This window comes from Piliocolobus tephrosceles, chromosome 5, assembly GCF_002776525.5.
Source record: "Piliocolobus tephrosceles isolate RC106 chromosome 5, ASM277652v3, whole genome shotgun sequence".
NCBI lineage: Eukaryota > Metazoa > Chordata > Mammalia > Primates > Cercopithecidae > Piliocolobus > Piliocolobus tephrosceles.
The window spans coordinates 73,041,571-73,059,292 of NC_045438.1; the positions used below are offsets into that span (position 1 = coordinate 73,041,571).

At 41.8% G+C, this 17,722-nt stretch overlaps 1 protein-coding gene across 4 annotated transcripts in view; it reads left to right on the forward strand.

The window, feature by feature from the left end:
• The window catches only part of FAXC (failed axon connections homolog, metaxin like GST domain containing), a 77,893-nt gene that overhangs the window by 25,101 nt on the left and 35,070 nt on the right, over positions 1-17,722 (forward strand). For all 4 annotated transcript variants that reach the window (XM_023205890.2, XM_023205889.1, XM_023205891.1 and 1 more), the window contains one exon: positions 1,873-2,096. In XM_023205890.2, the coding sequence (XP_023061658.1) occupies positions 1,873-2,096 (224 nt within the window). The remainder of the gene's footprint in view (positions 1-1,872; positions 2,097-17,722) is intronic.

Here is a 17,722-nt window from a genome sequence, read left to right on the forward strand (position 1 = left end):
TCCAACAATTTTAGAGAAATCTATTCCTTATTTTTATTTGTTTTTAGAACAGAGAACCCTTACAGAACAGAACTATATAAAATGACCAAAATGCCTTTTTTTTACCCTTGAGGTGGAAAACAGCATTTCACTGTAGCCGTGATTTACTATCATTCCTTGAGTTCTCTCTCAAAATATTTTTCAGCCCTTTGATTAAAAAAACAAAAAAAACCTTAAAAAAAAACGCAGCATTCTGGCTGTGCCACTTTCCAATTGCATGAATTTCTTTTTATTTCTAAATTTTTATTTATTGATTGCAGTTTGTCCGGCAGCCGATGCTCCTCATGTGCACACCTTCACCCTCTGCTTATTGATACAGTGGTCTCACTATGTGTTGCTCAGGTCGGCCTCAAACTCCTGGGCCCAAGCGATCCTCCTGCCTTGCCCTCTCGAGTAGCTGGGACTACAGGCATGTGCCACCACACCTGGCTTCTGAATTTTTTGAAGTGGCCTTTACTGCTGTATCAGCCAGTACTAAGAGTAGAGGTGATTGCCAATACATCTTTTATTACTCATCAGGGAGGAAAAATGAAAATGTCTTATGCCTGTACTCCCACACAGCTACATTCTCTTCAGCCTTTGGTAGAAAACCCTTTGAGTTTCTATCTATCAACACTATTAGCCATAAAAAAAGTTCTTTGGGAGGCTTAGGCAGGAGAATGGCGTAAACCCGGGAGGCGGAGCTTGCAGTGAGCTGAGATCCGGCCACTGCACTCCAGCCTGGGCGACAGAGTGAGACTCCGTCTCAAAAAAAACAAAAACAAAAACAAACAAACAAACAAAAAAAATTCTTGCCGTTTGGAGAATAAAATCAGCAAAGACCTGGGTGTGGTGGCCAGCAAAATATTTGAACAGTGAACAGCTGCTGGCCCCTCCATACGGATCACACTGTTTTCAGGAGCACCTGAATGAGCAAGTTTACCACTAGGATCACCTAGACGGGAAAAAGGATTCAGCCAAGTTCCATTAGCAGTTGTGTTCCCTTTAGAGTTCTTGAGAACAAACTGAGGTAAAGAGTTGATTTTCTTGGAGAACAAATCATTTGCATAATATTTTAATTTATAGTAAAGATGGACAGGTGCACTTACTCCCTAATGTGCTATCAAAAAAGCAAAAAGGCTGGGTGTGGTGGTGCATGCCTGTGGTCATGGCTACTCTGGGGGCTAGTGTCGGGGGATCACTTGAGCCCAGGAGTTAGAGTCCAGCTTGGGCAACATAGCAAGGCCCTGTATCTTTTTTTTAAAAAGGCAAAAAGGTTTCTTTCAAAAATTCCTTTCTTTTTTATTTTAACTCTTTTATATCATGAAATGTAAAATGCACATGCAGAGTATACAAAACAGAAATGTGCAGCTTAATTAATGAACACCAAGCATAAACCTGTGGAACCATCCTTTTGCTCAGGAAAGAGAATGATGCCAACACCCTTGTCACTACCGCCTCCTGCTCTGTGCCCCCATGAGTGCTCACTCTCCTGACTCAAAGACTTTTCAAGTGGGTTTCTACTTGTTTCAAGTGGGTTTCTACTGTGGGGTTGCGTGAGAGAAGGCAGAAACGTGGCACTGGGAGGGGAGGGGAGAGGTCTGAGGGTGGGTACCAGGAAAGATCTCATGGCATCTTTATCGGGATTTTTTCCCATTTCTTCCACAACCCCTTAAGTCTAGGCATTGACTAGAGCCTGATGTGATAGCTGCCATGCAGATTGCTCTTGATTAAAGCTGCAGTTATTCAGTTCCTCCAGAGTGTACTAAATTCTGAACGACTCATTCTAAAGTGATCCTGTGGAGCTGATATGTACCTGATGCACAGTAGTAACTTGTTTCCACACAATTCCAGGACATTAGCTTATTGCCAGTGGGTGGACAATCTCAATGAGACCCGGAAGATGCTCTCTCTTAGTGGTGGTGGTCCCTTCAGCAACCTGCTGAGGTGGGTCGTGTGCCACATAACGAAAGGAATTGTGAAACGCGAGATGCACGGCCACGGCATTGGCCGCTTCTCCGAGGAAGAGATTTACATGCTGATGGAGAAGGACATGCGGTCTTTAGCAGGGCTTTTGGGTAATGTACCACACCTTCTATTCTATATTTGCTGTTCTTACCTTTTGCATGATTAGTAAAGCACTGTTGGTTCACTAATTTATGTTTTAATTTTGGTTGATTTCTTTGCTTCCATGTGTAGATTGCAGTCCCCACATTTAACCAAATGCTCTAATTTTCAAAAGCATGTGTCTTTCTGCTTAATCACTGGTACTTGACTGTTTTTAGCATGGTGAGCCCATGTGAAGAGAGTATGGAACATACTTCAGCCTCACCACCTGGCTGCAAGTGATGCTGGCATTTCTGAATGTGCTGTAAGAAAACGGGGATTTTGAGCAAGGAAGCACTTCTGTTTATAAACGGGTCAGGGTCACAGGCTGCTTTAGGAACAAACTGCTCAGAGGTTCAACAGTGTACCCAATGATGTCAGGAGTTTGAGAGACCTGCTGACAGCGCTGATTCTGATCCATTCCCTGTATATGTGGAACATTTGTCATTTTCTCACCCCTCTTATTCCTCTTCGTATTCCTAGTCCTCTTATTACGAGCACATTTTAAACCTGATTTTGTATTTAGCACACACAATGATATCATTTTATTTGGGAAACCACTAAAAGAGAAGCACAGAGAGCAGTGTGTACCTGTGGGCTGGTGAGGATGGCTGGGAATAGAATGATGCACTCTTGGTCCCCTGGCTGGCCGAGGGGGCCTGGGCTGATGTGGTTCTTCACTGGGCAGAGCTTGATTCATAGCGATAACAATTCATAAACAGATATTGAATTCAGGACCTTCTATGTGTGAAATAATGGCTTCTCCTGGGGGATAGCTAATGTACAAGGAGCCAAGTCCTCCATGTGACTAGGCCATCTGACCAGGTCCTTTGAAGGCTACTAGTTTTTTCTGCAGAAGGTGAGTTTTCACTGGCTCTCCCTCATCTGCAGTAATTTCCAGATTCACCCTCATCCTCACTCTAGAGCACGTTAAGTACCTCACCTCTGCTAGGAAATCGAGTTTAGAATTTGTTGAAGACCACCTCATGCCTTAGGAACTGGAAGCCATGCTGGGTAGAGGCCGTGCTGTGTATAACCTGCCCCTTGCAGAGTGACCCACTCTGACTGCATCTTTCTGCTCTACATTTCAGACAGTTGCTAGACCTGGGGTCCTTCCTTGAACCCCAGCCTGCAGAGGGCAGATCCCAGTACCACATCCAGCTCTTGGCTAGCTTCGTTACAGGAGCTATGTTCTGGGGGTGGGGCTTGATACTGGCTGGACTCCTTCAAAAGCTCTGTCTGGCTTGCAGAATTGACATTGTCTAGGCCTTCTGTTGTTTTGCTCCACTGGGACCAGGTAGACCTGCTTGATGTAGATGTGAATGGAATTAACCTCAAATTTGCCTCATTCCTTTGGAAACTTAATGCTGGACTCTTGGCCTCAGAAACCAGGCTCACAACTAGGCCATTTCTCCTTAACAATGGCTATGTCTGTTCCTGGCTTCCTCCCCTTCCTCACCAGCCCATGCTCTTGTGAGCCCCAGTAAGCAAGGAATCGAGTCCCTGGAATTATGACAGAAATTATGCTATAAGCACCACACATCTTTAACAATTTTTAACAGGGTGGCTTTTTTTAACCAGAGAGGGGTGACCTTCACCTTTCTGGACATTTCTGGTTGGAAGAATCAGGAAGCAGGGTGATACCAATAATAATGGTGACTGACAGTTGTTTCTCTCGCGATTAACAATTTAGACAATGCTTTCTCCCCCGTTTTCAGGAGATGGGAGGAAAAGGAATCACTGATAGCTAGGTTGGATACATGATAAGTATTCAAAACAACATCAAAAGTCTGGACGATTTTCTGGGATGAGAAGCTGAGAGGGCCAGTTGAAGAGTTGGAGTTAGCTGGTGTTATAGTCTGTGAAGACCAGGGGGCAGTGTAGTTGTGAACTCTGTGATAAGAGAAGCACTTTTTCTATATTTGGGGAGGGAGAGGTTCTTGGGCTGAATATCATAATTTGTCTTACTAAATAAGGCAAAAACCTCATTTCATTTATTGAGTAAGTGAAATTCAAACTACCTCCCTGCCATTCCGACGGACATGGCTCATTTTTAATGCCCAGATGCCTAAGAGACTCAAAATTCAAAATTAGTTTTTGTTGAAATAGCTCAAGATTTGGGGAAATAATTGTCCGTGGATGTATATCTGACTCATCAGGATACATTAGTTATCAGTGTTCCTGGTCAATCAACTTCAGCGATTTGAACATTTCCCAAGTGCCAGGAGCTGAGGAATATGAAGATGGGTTAGAGATTTCCCCATCTCAATCAGCTTATAGTCCAGTGGGTGATGAGCCTGTAAACCAGGAGAGGCAAAGTACTGCTGATCCCTGGTGGCCTGTTTTCGTATGGCCTGTGAGCTAATAATGGTTTTTACTTTGTTAAAGCATAGGGAAAAAATGCAACAGAAATGTGCACATGAGGCCTGGAGAGCCTGAAATATTCACCATCTGACTCTTCACAGAAGTTTGCTGACCTCTGCTCCAAATGAGGAACTGCACAAGTCAGGCTGGGGCAAGTCCCACGACAGAGACCTGTACTTGGTGCTCTGGGGTGAAACAGCAGGGAGGACTGGGGAGGGCCATAGATGAGGTGGCAGTGTGTTGGCCCAAGAAGGAAGAGTGTTGTCCCAGTGAAGAAAATAAGGAAGGACTTGGGAAAATCGTGAGGAAAGGAATCCCAAGTGAGTGGCATTTGGGAATCATGGTTGAAATGAAGATTAAAAGATAGTTTGGGGGCAGTCTTATAAAGGACAGTAATTACCGTGCTAAAAGATGTGTACTTTATAATACAGAAACATGGTGATGTTGCAGATTGCTGAGAATAAAAGAGAAGGAGCCATATGTGTGATCTAGAAAAGCAGCTTTGTTGGCGTTGTAGGGGATGACTTAGGCCTGGTGGAAGGTGGTAAAGAGAGACAGGAGACAGACAGTGAATAGCTATGGATGTAGTTTTAAAAATTGTAACTTAATTCAAACTAAAATAAATGAAATTCAGACTACATAAAACATTAAATAAAATTAGCTAATTTTTATTTTCATATATGAAAAAACTCTACAGTCAAATCAGGTAGAGTTAGAATAGAAAATATGGTTTTATGATATAAAATACATTAATAATATGATGAATAGTTAGGAGGATAGTCATAATTATCTCAGTACTGGGAACACATTTGATGATGAAGTTCAGTATTCATTCCTGATAAAAACTCTTAGTGAAATAGGATTCAAAGACTAGTTGCTGAACACGATGGAAGGGTATTATATTAAGCCAACAACTGGTGTCAGACATAATGTTGAGTCACTCGGAGCATCCCCAGTTAAATAAAATACGAAACAAAGATGCCTGCTCCTCGCTATTATTTAATGTAGTTTTGGGAGGGTTCTGACAATGTAGTTGTACAACATGAAAAAAGATATCTTTATATTGGAAAGGAGGAGACAAAATTAGGATTTATAGAAATTAGGAGATCATGTCGCTGATATAATGGAGAATCAACTAAAATTATTACAGTTAATGAAAATTCAGTAAGTTTATGAAGGATACAAAGCTAACATGTAAAAAAGTTTTCTTGAGTATCTCAAATAACTAGTTGGAAAATATAATTTAAAAATATTAGAAGTATGATTTATATGAAATATTTAGGACCTACAGAAATAAAATGAAGCAAGACCTTGGGCAAGTCTCTTGACTTCTCTGGGCCTGAGTTTCCTTGTGTAAAGTAGGAACAGTAATGGTGAGAAGAAAAGTAATGCATGCAAAGTGCTCTGAAAAGTGGTCGGCATGTAGAAGTAATCAAACAGCAAGCAAATGTGGAGAGCAGGCGTGACCAGTGTCTGGAAGGAGAGGTTCGTGATACTGTGAGAGCTGACAGTTGGAGGGTTTGCTTTTTAATTCTCATGTTCTCATGTTCCCCTTGGGGAAGGTGTGTGTGTTCACAGCAGAGAACTATATGTAGTGGTTGCCTGACTGCCCCCACATGCCAGAAATGCATACACTGTTTATTTCTGAACACTACCAAAAAGGGATGAGAGTCAATAAAGAGCAAAGAAGACATGAAAATCAAAAACAGAAAGGTGAGGTTTTTGGGAACCAGTGTGGCTAGAGGCAGGAAGCCTAGTGGTTGGCATATGGGTGTGGGAATCCTGGAGTCGGATCCTGGGTTCACATCTGGGGCATAACTGCTTGCCAGCTCTTTGACTTCACACAAATAACTTGAGTTGTTTCATTTGCAGAATGAGGATCAGAACAATACTTACATCACAGAGGATGGGGACTAAATGAAATGCTTTCTGTAAAGTACTTACTACAGGGCCTGGCACACAGGAAGTGCTAAATAAATATTAGTTATTCTCATAATCACTGTCACTGATTTTGTATGTAACACAACTTCATTGCAAACATTGTTATCTGGGAAAAATGTCTATGTAACAAAGATCTTTTTTCTGATTTTAGAATTTATTGTAGAAATTTGGGAAAGCTCAGAATAGTATAGGGAAGGAAAATAAGTCACCACAATTTTTAAGAAATATATTTTTCCCATCCCTCCCTCACTCCTTGTTGCTGTAATCTTCTAACCCATTGCTAACAACTGTTACCATTTTGGTGCATATCTTTCCAATATTTTTATGCATAATTTTGAATCATCTATATATACATATTTATACATATATATTTTCCATTTCTTCTATTTTTAAATATTCTATACCATGTGATTCTGTGTGCGGGGTATCACACTTGGTGCCAGGAAAACTGATAGAAGATTTATCAGACAAAACCCTGCTCTGTCTTTTGCCTTTTTTAATATTTCTGTTATCAGTCCTACATAGATTACAGGTGTGACCTTGAAGTGGATGGGAAATAAGATAATGGAAATAAGAATTGTATAGTTGTGTCCCATATTAACACAGAGATCCCCAGCTGTGGCCATGGGATACAAAATATGAATGGAAGATGGACTCTAGTGCAAAGTCAAAGGAACACCACCCATTTGACAGATAAGAAAAACGAGGCACAGAATGGTTGAATGACTTGCCAACAGTCACACAACCACTAACAAGTGAGGCCAGGATTCAAATCCAGGCTGTCAGACCTAAGGCCCCTGCTGTTTTCTGACCTGACTACTACCTTGGTTTCTTAAGAATTGTGCTGTAAAGTACACAAGTTAAATTATGTCAGGATGACTTCTTTAGAACATTTTCTAAAATTGCCACAACTTCCACTGGCAAGTTAAAATGTGGTCGTCAAAGTGATTTTTAAGTACATTTGATTAGGTTGCCCCTGAAAGCAGAGTACAGATTTAAATGTGGAGCATTATCACTGATTTAGAGATCCTGAGCCTTGTGAGTTGAAACTGTGCCCTTCGTCAGGAGGCTTGCTGCCTAGTCTCTAGGCTGAAATGCTTAAGGAGAAATGATCTCTTTTCTGGGGGCTGCTTCTGAAAGAGCGAAGTGGTAAATGGAATTTGTAAGTGGAAGTGAAAAAACAACCTGATTTCCAGCAAACTTCACTTGATTAATAAAAAATGTAATATGCCTTTCTTCCACTTTTTTTTTTTTTTGGCTAGTCTACAGCATTTTATTGAGTCCGAAAATGGCTTGAGGAGTCATTATTTTTTAGTCTTTGTTGACACTGGATCAACACATTTTTAAGAACCAAACTTTTTAGTTATTTTAGTAAACGTCAATGTGATCTTGACTGTAATAAAGAGTAGGGAGTTGCAAAGTAGTGCTTCCCTTTAAAGGCAGTAAAAATGAATCATTTGCTGCTTAATGTCAGCTTCGTAAGCATGTATAATGACACTGTGGTTTTGCTTTTCAGAATGACTGTGTTTTGCTGTAGAATAAAACAAGCAACTTTGTTTTCCAAGTATATAGTTATTTGGGTGATCACTTAGTTCAGAATTAAATAATACATGGAAGGTGAAAATATTCTCAAAGAACAGCAGGGTTAAGCTTTTGTGATTACTCATAGAAAATCTGTAGGTTGCTCTTACCCAGAAATGCCTTTGGGGTTCCATCCCTCCAGATTGGGAAGCCTATACTATCAAGCGGTGTTGATGCTGTTCAGGGAGCAGATGGACTATAGCAGAGTCAGGGAAATTCAGAGACGGGCATGTGTTGAGGGAAAGGTAGAGAAAATATGGGTGCAATTATGCCTTGCAGTGTAGGTCAAAAACCTTGCAAAGGCGGATGCCACACTGCAGCCCTCTTATGGCTCTGGCATGCTGAGAAAGAGAGAACTGGCCTCAGTGAGGTCAGAATCTAAAGACAAGGCTGGGCTCTTGTAGGAAATACGCAGAGGGAGGGGGATGAGTAGGTTAACAATTGTAGAACCCTCTGGGGAGCGTGCCTTGGGTTGTTGTCAAACGCTTTCTGTGGTTTTATACACCTTATCTTGTGGTTCTCAAGTTTCTCTGAGCACCAACACAAGATTAGATTTTGATGCTTCTGGAAAGCAGCTTTCATAAAGTTTCCCAGAGCTCAGAGCTATTCAGGAGTGTTGACGGGGCAGCGCCTTGCGTGTTGGGGGTGAGTGGGTTAAAACTGGGCCTGAGTTTCTTCTCTTGATCTCTCTACTGACCCCTGAAGCTCAGGGTGGGGTACAGGGTGCTAGGTGGCTGGGTTTGGTGATACTGATCATAGTGAGGCAGCACAGACTACTACTAAAGCCTAATGTTTCTTTGCTTTTAATTGGATTTTTATAGATCCTGGGTGGTGACACAGCAGTTATCTCATGGGAAGAGTGGATGAATAATTGGTAAATAGAGTTGGTTTGGGAGATATAGTCATATAGAGGGAGAATAAGAAAAATACAGTTTCAGTTGTGAGGCTCAGCTGTGGACTGCTGGTGGTCAATAAATATCTGCTGGATGAATGAAGAAAAGAATGAGTGAATGTCAGAATGCTGTTAGCAGATAGCCAGGCATAGACTCCAGGATCTGTGGATGTTAGGAGTACTTTCTGAGCACAAAATTTAAATTTGTAAATGTATTTAATAGTAGGTAGGATCAGAAATAGCAATGGGCTGTGCAAGTGGAAACTGCAACGTTATTTTCAGCCACTTTTCTGTTGTTAGACACCTTAGGAGGAGCGTATACTTGTAATAATTAGAATTCGGGCAGAAGGGTAATTCCATTGACTTAGGACTGGGTGGTTAAACACACATGCCTTGAACAGTGTGCCGGGCTTTTTTGAGGGACTTAAGGGTTGGTGGTGAACACGTTGAGCACAGCCCCTGAGCTACCAGAGCTGCCACCTGAGGGAGATATTGCAGGTAAACATTTATAAAATCTCAGCACTTGTGAGGAGTGCTACTGTAAAGTGCAAAGTGCAATGAGGAATTTTTTTGCAGGGGAAATGAACGTGGTAGTGGTAGTGATGAACAGGTGGTTCTGGAAGCCTTCTTCAAGAGGTGACGTTTACTGTTTTTGTTGTTGTTGTTGTTGTTGTTTTAAGATGGAGTGTTGCTTAGTTGCCCAGGCTGGTGTGCAGTTGTATGATCTCAGCTCACTGCAGCCTCCGCCTCCCAAGTTCAAGTGATTCTCTTACCTCAGCCTCCAGAGTAGCTGAAATTACAGGTGCTCGCCTGGCTAATTTTTGTATTTTTAGTAGAGATGGGGTTTCACCATGTTGGTCAGGCTGGTCTTGAACTCCTGACCTCAGGTGATCCGCCTGCCTTGGCCTCCCAGGGTGCTGGGATTACAGGTGTGAGCCACTGCGCCTGGCCAAGGAGGTCACATTTAAGTTGCATTCTGAAAGATAAGCCCAAGTAAGGCAGGCGTGTGTGTAGGTGTGGGCAACAAGGGCGGGACAGTGAGTTGAATAGCGTGGACTAGAGAAGGAACATCGTATGTAAACAGCCTGAGATGAACAGCAGCTGGGAGCTTTCAAGGAGTGAAAAGGTGGCCAGTGTGTCTGGAAATTGTGTGAGAGCAGGAGTGGCATGAGGCAGTGGTGGCAGGGGCTGAGCTCATACAGTCTTATGTGTAACATAAATAAATCTGGGCTTTTTCCCAAGAGCAGTGGAAACCAGCAGAGGTTGAAAGTTGGGACATGGTGTGATCCTATATTCATTTCATGTGGTGGAGGGGCCAAGAGTAGATTGGGTGGCCCAGGGAAGAAGCTGTTGCCCAGGCTGTAGTGCAGTGGCACAGTCATAGCTCACTGAAGCCTTGATCTCCTGGGCTCAAGTGATCCTTCTGCCTCATCGTCCCGAGTAGCTGGGACCACAGGCATGTGCCACTACGCCTAGCTAATTTTTATATTTTTTGTAGAGACGGGGTTTTGTATTTTGTATTTTCTGTAGAGACGGGGTCCAGGAAAGATAAGATGTTGTTTCGACTATAGGCATGGTGGTAGAGTTGGGCAGAAAGTTATGAATGAGAACTATGTGTTAGAGACAGAACTGAGAAAATTTAGTGATTTGATGTGTATGTGTAGAGGGGGAGGGTCATGGTGATGGAGAGGGGTGGGGTCAGGCATAATCAAGTTCTGGACGTTAAAACTTAGTGGATGGCTGGGTGTGGTGGCACGTGTCTATAGTTCTAGGTACTCAGGAGGCTGAGGCACTGGGGATCGCTTGAGGCCAAGAGTTGAAGGCTGCAGAGAACTGTGATTACAACTGTGAATAGCCACTGCACCCCAGCCTGAGCAACATAGCAAAACCTCATTTCTGAAAAGAACCGAAAAACAAAGGACAAATAAACATTTGATTTGGTAGCCATTCACAGCGTTGGAGGACACTGGAGAAGAGGGGAAGATCATGAATTTGAGGTGTGGGTATGCTGAGTTTGAGGTCCCTGTGAGACAGACACATGAGTAGAGATGCAGTATATGATAAGGGCAGCCGTAATCAGTGGAGGAAAGACAAATTGATTCAATAAATGGTGCTAGGACAGGTGGCTAACCATTTGGAACAAAAGAAGTTCAATTCTGACTTCATGTCATATACCTGAATAAATTCCAAATGAATCAAGCATTTAAATGTGAAACATAAACCCATAAACATAAAACCATAAAGGTGCCAGAATAAAATATGGGAAACTTAAAGAATGTTGAGCTTTGGAAAGTTTTTCTAAACTTGGTGCCATAGGGTGAAACTAAAAGAAAAGGTGAATTGCTTGATGACATGAGAAAAGATTAAACCAACCTCCTGTATATAAAAAAGTTGCCATATTTAAAGTTGAAAGGGTAAGCTGGAAAAATGTTTGCAACATGTGACAAAAGAATTAATATTAACATATGAAGAGCTTTTATAAATAAATAAGAAAAGTGAATACTTAAGGGGGAAAATTGGTCAGAAGACATATAAAGAGGTGATTTACAAAAACAATACAAATGATGAATAAATACATTAAAAATGTTCAACCTCTTTATTTATGTACTTATTTTTGTTGAGACAGGGTCTCACTCTGTTGCCCAGGTTGTAGTGCAGTGGCACAATCATAGCTCACTGAAGCCTTGATCTCCTGGGCTCAAGCGATCCTTCTGCCTCATCATCCTGAATAGCTGGGACCACAGGCGTGTGCCACCATGCCCAGCTAATTTTTGTATTTTTTGTAGAGACGGGGTTTTGCCATGTTGCCCAAGCTGGTCTTGAATTCCTGTGCTCAAGTGGTCTGCCTGCCTTAGCCCCACAAAATGCTGGGATTATAGACATGAGGCACCGCGCCGGGCCTCAACCTCTTTAATATCAGAGAAATGCAAGCTAAAAAAATGAGGCACTTCTCTGTCAATGAAATTGGCATATTTTGTTTTTGTTTTGTTTTTTAAATAATATGAAGAAGTATCAGCAGGGGTATGGGAGAGGCATTGATATATTGTGGTAGGAGTAAAAATTAGTATGTAGTTTAGTAGTTTCAAAAGATAAAATGTCATATTTCTAACATTTACTTATTAAGTAATTCAATCTTCAGGATTTTTTTTCCTAGGAAAAATATTGGAAAGATTTAACTAGAAGGAGAATTCAATACTAAAATATTGCAACCTTACAGTTATTAGTAGTATGGCTTTTTGGTCTGGAGTCTCTGATTTTTGTTTGAGATAGTAGCTGGAAACTTAAGCTGCTGTAGGCACTTATTCTCACTTTCCCTACCCTCTTCTCCTTTATGTTGTCAACTTTCCCTTTCTTCAGCTGGGAGTGAGGGTTTAATGGGTGCACAACATGTATAAATTGGTTTATCTTCAGATACCCACTTGTAGATCATTTATGAATAATCTGCATGTCTCTCTATGAATGAGTGACACCCTTTCATTAAAGAAATGATCTAAAGAAATGATCACCTAAAGAAATGATCACCACTGCAGAGAATGCTCTGGAGAGCTGAGCAGTGTGCATTGGTGTCACCAGGTTGGAGTTCAGTGGACTGAGGCTGGACCTTTCTCCCAGAGTGTTCCCAGCAAGCCTGTTCTATGCTCCCAGGCACCTGGTGCTTTCTTTTTCAGAGCTCTCCTTGCACCCTCTCCTAATGGTTTGGTTTGAGTTCTGTGCTACGCCTGGCAGATTCCTCCTTTGTCTTGAGAGCCCGACTGAGTGCCTGGCACACATGAGGCATCCAGCCTATGTTTATTGAACAAGAGTGTAAGGAGCAGTTTTGGGATTGTGCTTTTAAAAGAAAAATGGCCAAACTAGTGTGTTTCCAGAGGAGGCTGGTCAGGAGTAGTTAGTGGGGAAAAAATTTCATGTGAGGAATTTGAGGATACTGGGCATGGATAGTATGGAGAAGTAAAGCTATCAGGTAATATACTAGCTTTTTTCGAATATTTAAAAGTGGCTAATGACTTAAGTGCCACTGTAGATGACAGGCATAAGGGGGAGGGGAGAAGAGACAGAGGGGATGGTGAGATGTATATTTGGGGAAATAATAGCTTACAACTCAGGGTAAGGCAGAACTTTAAGACAGAGCTGTCCACAACTGGGAGGACTTACCTTGTGATGTGGCCTGAGCTGCTATTCTCTAGATGAGGTTGGATGACCACTGTCATGATAACTGAGGAGAGAGGGGTCTTTTTTTTAAAGATGGTGCAATGTTTAGAAATGAGAGGTCTTTCCAGTTCTAAGGGTTTCATGATTTTGTTTATTTATTTATTTTTGAAACAGAGTCTTGCTCTGTCACCCAGGCTAGAGTGCAGTGGCACAATCTCGGCTTACTGCAACCTCCACCTCCCAGGTTCAAGCAATTCTCCTGCCTCAGCCTCCCAAGTAGCTGGGATTACAGGTGCCCACCACCGTGCCTGGCTAATTTTTGTATTTTTAGTAGAGACGGGGTTTTTCCATCTTGGCCAGGCTCGTCTTGAACTCCTGACCTCGTGATCCACCTGCCTCAGCCTCCCAAAGTGTTGGGATTATAGACGTGAGCCACCGTGATTGATTTCATTATTTTATGTTCACTCTCTGGGGAGAAGAGTAGAGTCATTTTGTAAGTCATAAAACAAGGCAGAGACCAAAGTAGAGATTGGTTATCTCGAATTCTGTTTGCTCTGTTGGGTGGTGATTTATGTTTAGGCTGCTACTCACACCTGCTGAAGTCTCAGTGCTTTAAAGGATCCGTGTTTATGGCACTACTCTACATCCCTTGTTATTAAATCTATACTTTGAACTATGAATCTTCCACTTCATTTAAAGTTTTTTCTCTTTTTACTTGGACAGTAGCAAAATTGTTTTTAAGAAAGCTTGGGGATAGGCTGTTTTAATATCTGCTCTTCTTACTCTAATTAGATCATGCAACAGCACCTCAAAGAGATGCCCACGTCATCTCCACATTAGGCCTTCAAGTCTTGGCTAGAAGCTGCTTGCTTACAACACAGCGGCCACACACTCTTACCTCCTATGGAAGTGAAGGGAAAAAGCCTTCAGAACCAGACAGTGGAAAAGGATGAGTATCTACACACACGTTAGCACATTTAGCATATGCTGAGTAACTGGGAACAGAGATCAGAGAAGAAAAATGAAGACACGGAAGTAATTATGCCTGTCAATCTAGCTAGAAAGATAAAATACACAGATAAAAGAAAAAAAAAACCATAGACATTAAAAGAAATGATCTCGAACCTCAAAACAGTGTTTCCTATTGCAGATTCTAAGCATTCTCTAAACTACAGGGGACTGTCTTGAACAGTGGCTTTCAGCCCTGACTGCTCATTTAGAATCACCCAGGGAGGTGTGGAGCGGGAGGGTGGTGCTTTTAAAACACAGCTCTGTGGGTACCACGCCAGAACAGATAATTCAGCCTCTGGCAAAGAGGTCTGGGGAAAGGTAGTTTAAAACTCACCAGGTAATTCAAATGTGTCTGTATCCCAATATAGGACAGGGATAGAGGAGGGAAGGGCCATGTGAGGTCAATGTGCCTTGGTTTCGGCAGGCACCAAATGGGAGAACATTGTAGTCTTTCATAGAGGAGGTGATAAAATCTAGAACAAATCAGGCCTACTTCACAGTTTTGCCAGAAAGGTTACCTTTGCTCGGTCTGTCTGCGTGGTACATAGCCCAGCCCTTCTTTCTATGTCAAAAACCAGTTGCCCAGACAGTAGACTTTTTTGGTGTGGGTAAATTTTAGATGCTATTTTTAGTAGCACCTTGAAGATAACTCTGGTCTTACAACAGCCCTGTGAGTGAGTTAATGTACAGATGAGAGGGCCAGATGGGGTTCAGAAGGGCTAGGGAATGGGTCTGAGGCCACTCAGCAAATGACAGTGCTTTTCTTCTGTACCAGTAGAACTTCTGTGTGTTTACCTTGGTGGTTTGTTAAAGTCACATGCCAGAAGAATAATAATTTGACCTGAAAACCATAAATTCTAACTTTACCTGTATTGATTGCATTCTGGTGAGTGCCTCACCCTCTTACAAGTTCATACCGGAGTCCTGTGCTCATCTATTGAAGTCGAAGTGATTTACTCTGACAGGTCTTTACTTATTATTCAATAACTCTAAGGTGCTCACTGCTCTCTAATGGAAGGGACCATTAGATCATACACTCAGAAAGCATTAACTTTTCTTTTCACTCAGCCTCTCCATTCCAGACTTCCAGAGGGCCGAGGGCCTGGTATGTTTCATTAGCCAGGGACTGTGGGACCAGGCCCCATCCATGTTGGCACTTCTTATGGGGACCAGGCAGTGGAGGTCCTGAATTGTGGTTTATTTGTTTTCCATTTTCCTTGTTGCTATCTGAATTGGTAGAACTATGTTGATTATGCATGAAAACGAAAGAATTAGTTTTAGCAGAATAAAATTAAATACTAATAAATACCGAGTTCTTAGAAATCCTTGTGGCTTATTTAGCAATACAAATGGGTTGGTACAATTCTGACAGTCTCTATCTGGTCTCTGTCCTGGGTCTTTATCTGGGTATATTTTAGCTTTTTCTTCCCCTGAGAAAAGCAACTTTGATTTTGTGCTTAAATTTCAGGGTTCCAATTACTGAATGATTACAATAAGAGAGAGAGAAAAAAAAACCCTCACAAGATAGCATCATGTAGACAATAGTCTTTAAAAAATCTTTATGAGTACACATCCCTTAGGTGTGTTTATGTGTTAGAGATGAATATAGAATGGGAAGTCTCAGCATCTCCCTTTCATCCCCACCCCTAAGCTGCCAGCTATGGAAGCTGTCCCAGTGTGTATTCTGCTGGGCTGATTTGCCTGGATACAATTCAGGAGGAATTATAGATAAGTGATGACCTGGTATATTGTAATACATTGTCAGTTGTTTGGTGCTTGGTCAACCTAACAAATTATTTCTATTTATTTAAATGATTCAACTTGTATAATAAAAAAAAATTTTTTAAATTGTAGAAAAAGTAGATATATTTCATTATTCTGTCACCTAACTCAGTAACTGTTTCCTATTTCTTTATATTTTCCACATACATATTTTTATGAAATTTAATTTTTGATGTACACATCTCTTTGTATCCTGTTTATTTTTTAAAAGCAAACACTAAACATTTTTCTCTGTATTGACATATTTTAAAAGTTTATCTCTTTTAATAGCTGCATAATGTTTAATTGTGTTGGAAAGTACCTGTATTGATTCCTTTAACATTAGTCCAGTTTTTTTTTTTTTTTTTTTGTATTATAGATGACTCTTCCAGGTCTGGATGCATTACTTCTGAGGAATAATTTCCCTGAGATAAGTTCATAGGAGTGAAATTACTGGGTGAAGGATTATGCACATTGTTAGGTCTGTTCCTAGGCATCACCATGGTGCTTTCCAAAAGATGCACAAATTTACAAAGTGACCAGTAAAAGATTGAGGCTTCAATGTCACTGAAGTCTTACCAGTATCAGATCTTACTACTCAGAAATGGTTACCACTTTATTCATTGTAAACTGATATCTTAAGGTTGCTCTATTTTCTGATTTTTCTGATTATTTAATTGCTTGTAAGAATAAATATTATTCTTTTTTGGATTTTTCTCTCTTTTTTTTTTTGGGATGGGGTGTTTTTTTTTTTTTTTTTTTTTCTCTGTTGCCCAGGCTGGAGTGCATGGCCTGATCTTGGCTCACTGCAACCTTCACCTCCCGGGTTCAAGCAATTCTTCTGCTTCAGCCTCCCAAGTAGCTGGGATTACAGGTGCCCGCCACCATGCCCGGGTAATTTTTGTATTTTTAGTAGAGACGAGGTTTCACCATGTTGGCCAGGCTGGTTCCAAACTCCTGATCTCAGGTGATCCACCTGCCTTATCCTCCCAAAGTGCTAGGGTTACAGGTGTGAGCCACTGCGACTGGCCTGGATTTTTCTAATTATGTATTGTCTGTGATTTGTCCCAATCCTTTATCCATTTTTCCAGTGAATGTTGAGGTTTTTTTTTTTTTTTTTTAATGTCATTTGATCTATTTATATTTCACAGTGTTGTCTCTGATGTTTGAGGGAAGTATTTCCTGAGAGTCACATGGAATCTTAAAGGTTTATGTGGAGGGACACTGGCTTAGGCTCATCCTCTTTGCGGCCATCCCCATCCACTGTAGGCATCGTGGTGCTTGTGTGAACCTTTTGTCCAGCACCTCACAGCAGTGAGCCTCAGCCCTGCAGTTACCTCACTCTTTCCATTAAGCCGCCGTCTCCCATAGGCCAGCTCCAGACTTAACTGTTTCATGGGGCTCTCTGACCCCTGACCTTGCCCTCACAGCCTGCAAATGCACTGCTGCTTAGCCCGCAACACCCCACGCTTGATCTCTGCCTGCCTCTAGACCACCCCACTGCCACCACAGTGGATTAGCCCCTTCCTATATTGACTTCCCTTCCACTCAGTCAAGCCTGAGCTCCGTCATGGAAGCCACTCTCTCCGTAGTATTCCCCGTCGGTGCCCCAGCCTCTCACTCACCTCACCCATCTGGGAGTCAGCCCCATCGCCTCATTGTTCTCTCCATTGAGGCCTTTGAGTACAAAGTATCTTCCCTGTCTTTAACTCTTATCTCTTTAAGTTCCTATCTTTAAAGACACCACCCAGCTCTGTCCTGTCTCCTGCTTTCCCTTCACACAAAAGCGTATTTAAATTGTAGCCAGTGCTCTTCCCTTACCTCCCATTTACTCTCAGAGCCACTGCATCCTGACTCCCAGATCTGCTACTAGTTGCTCTTGAAAGGGTAAATAATACC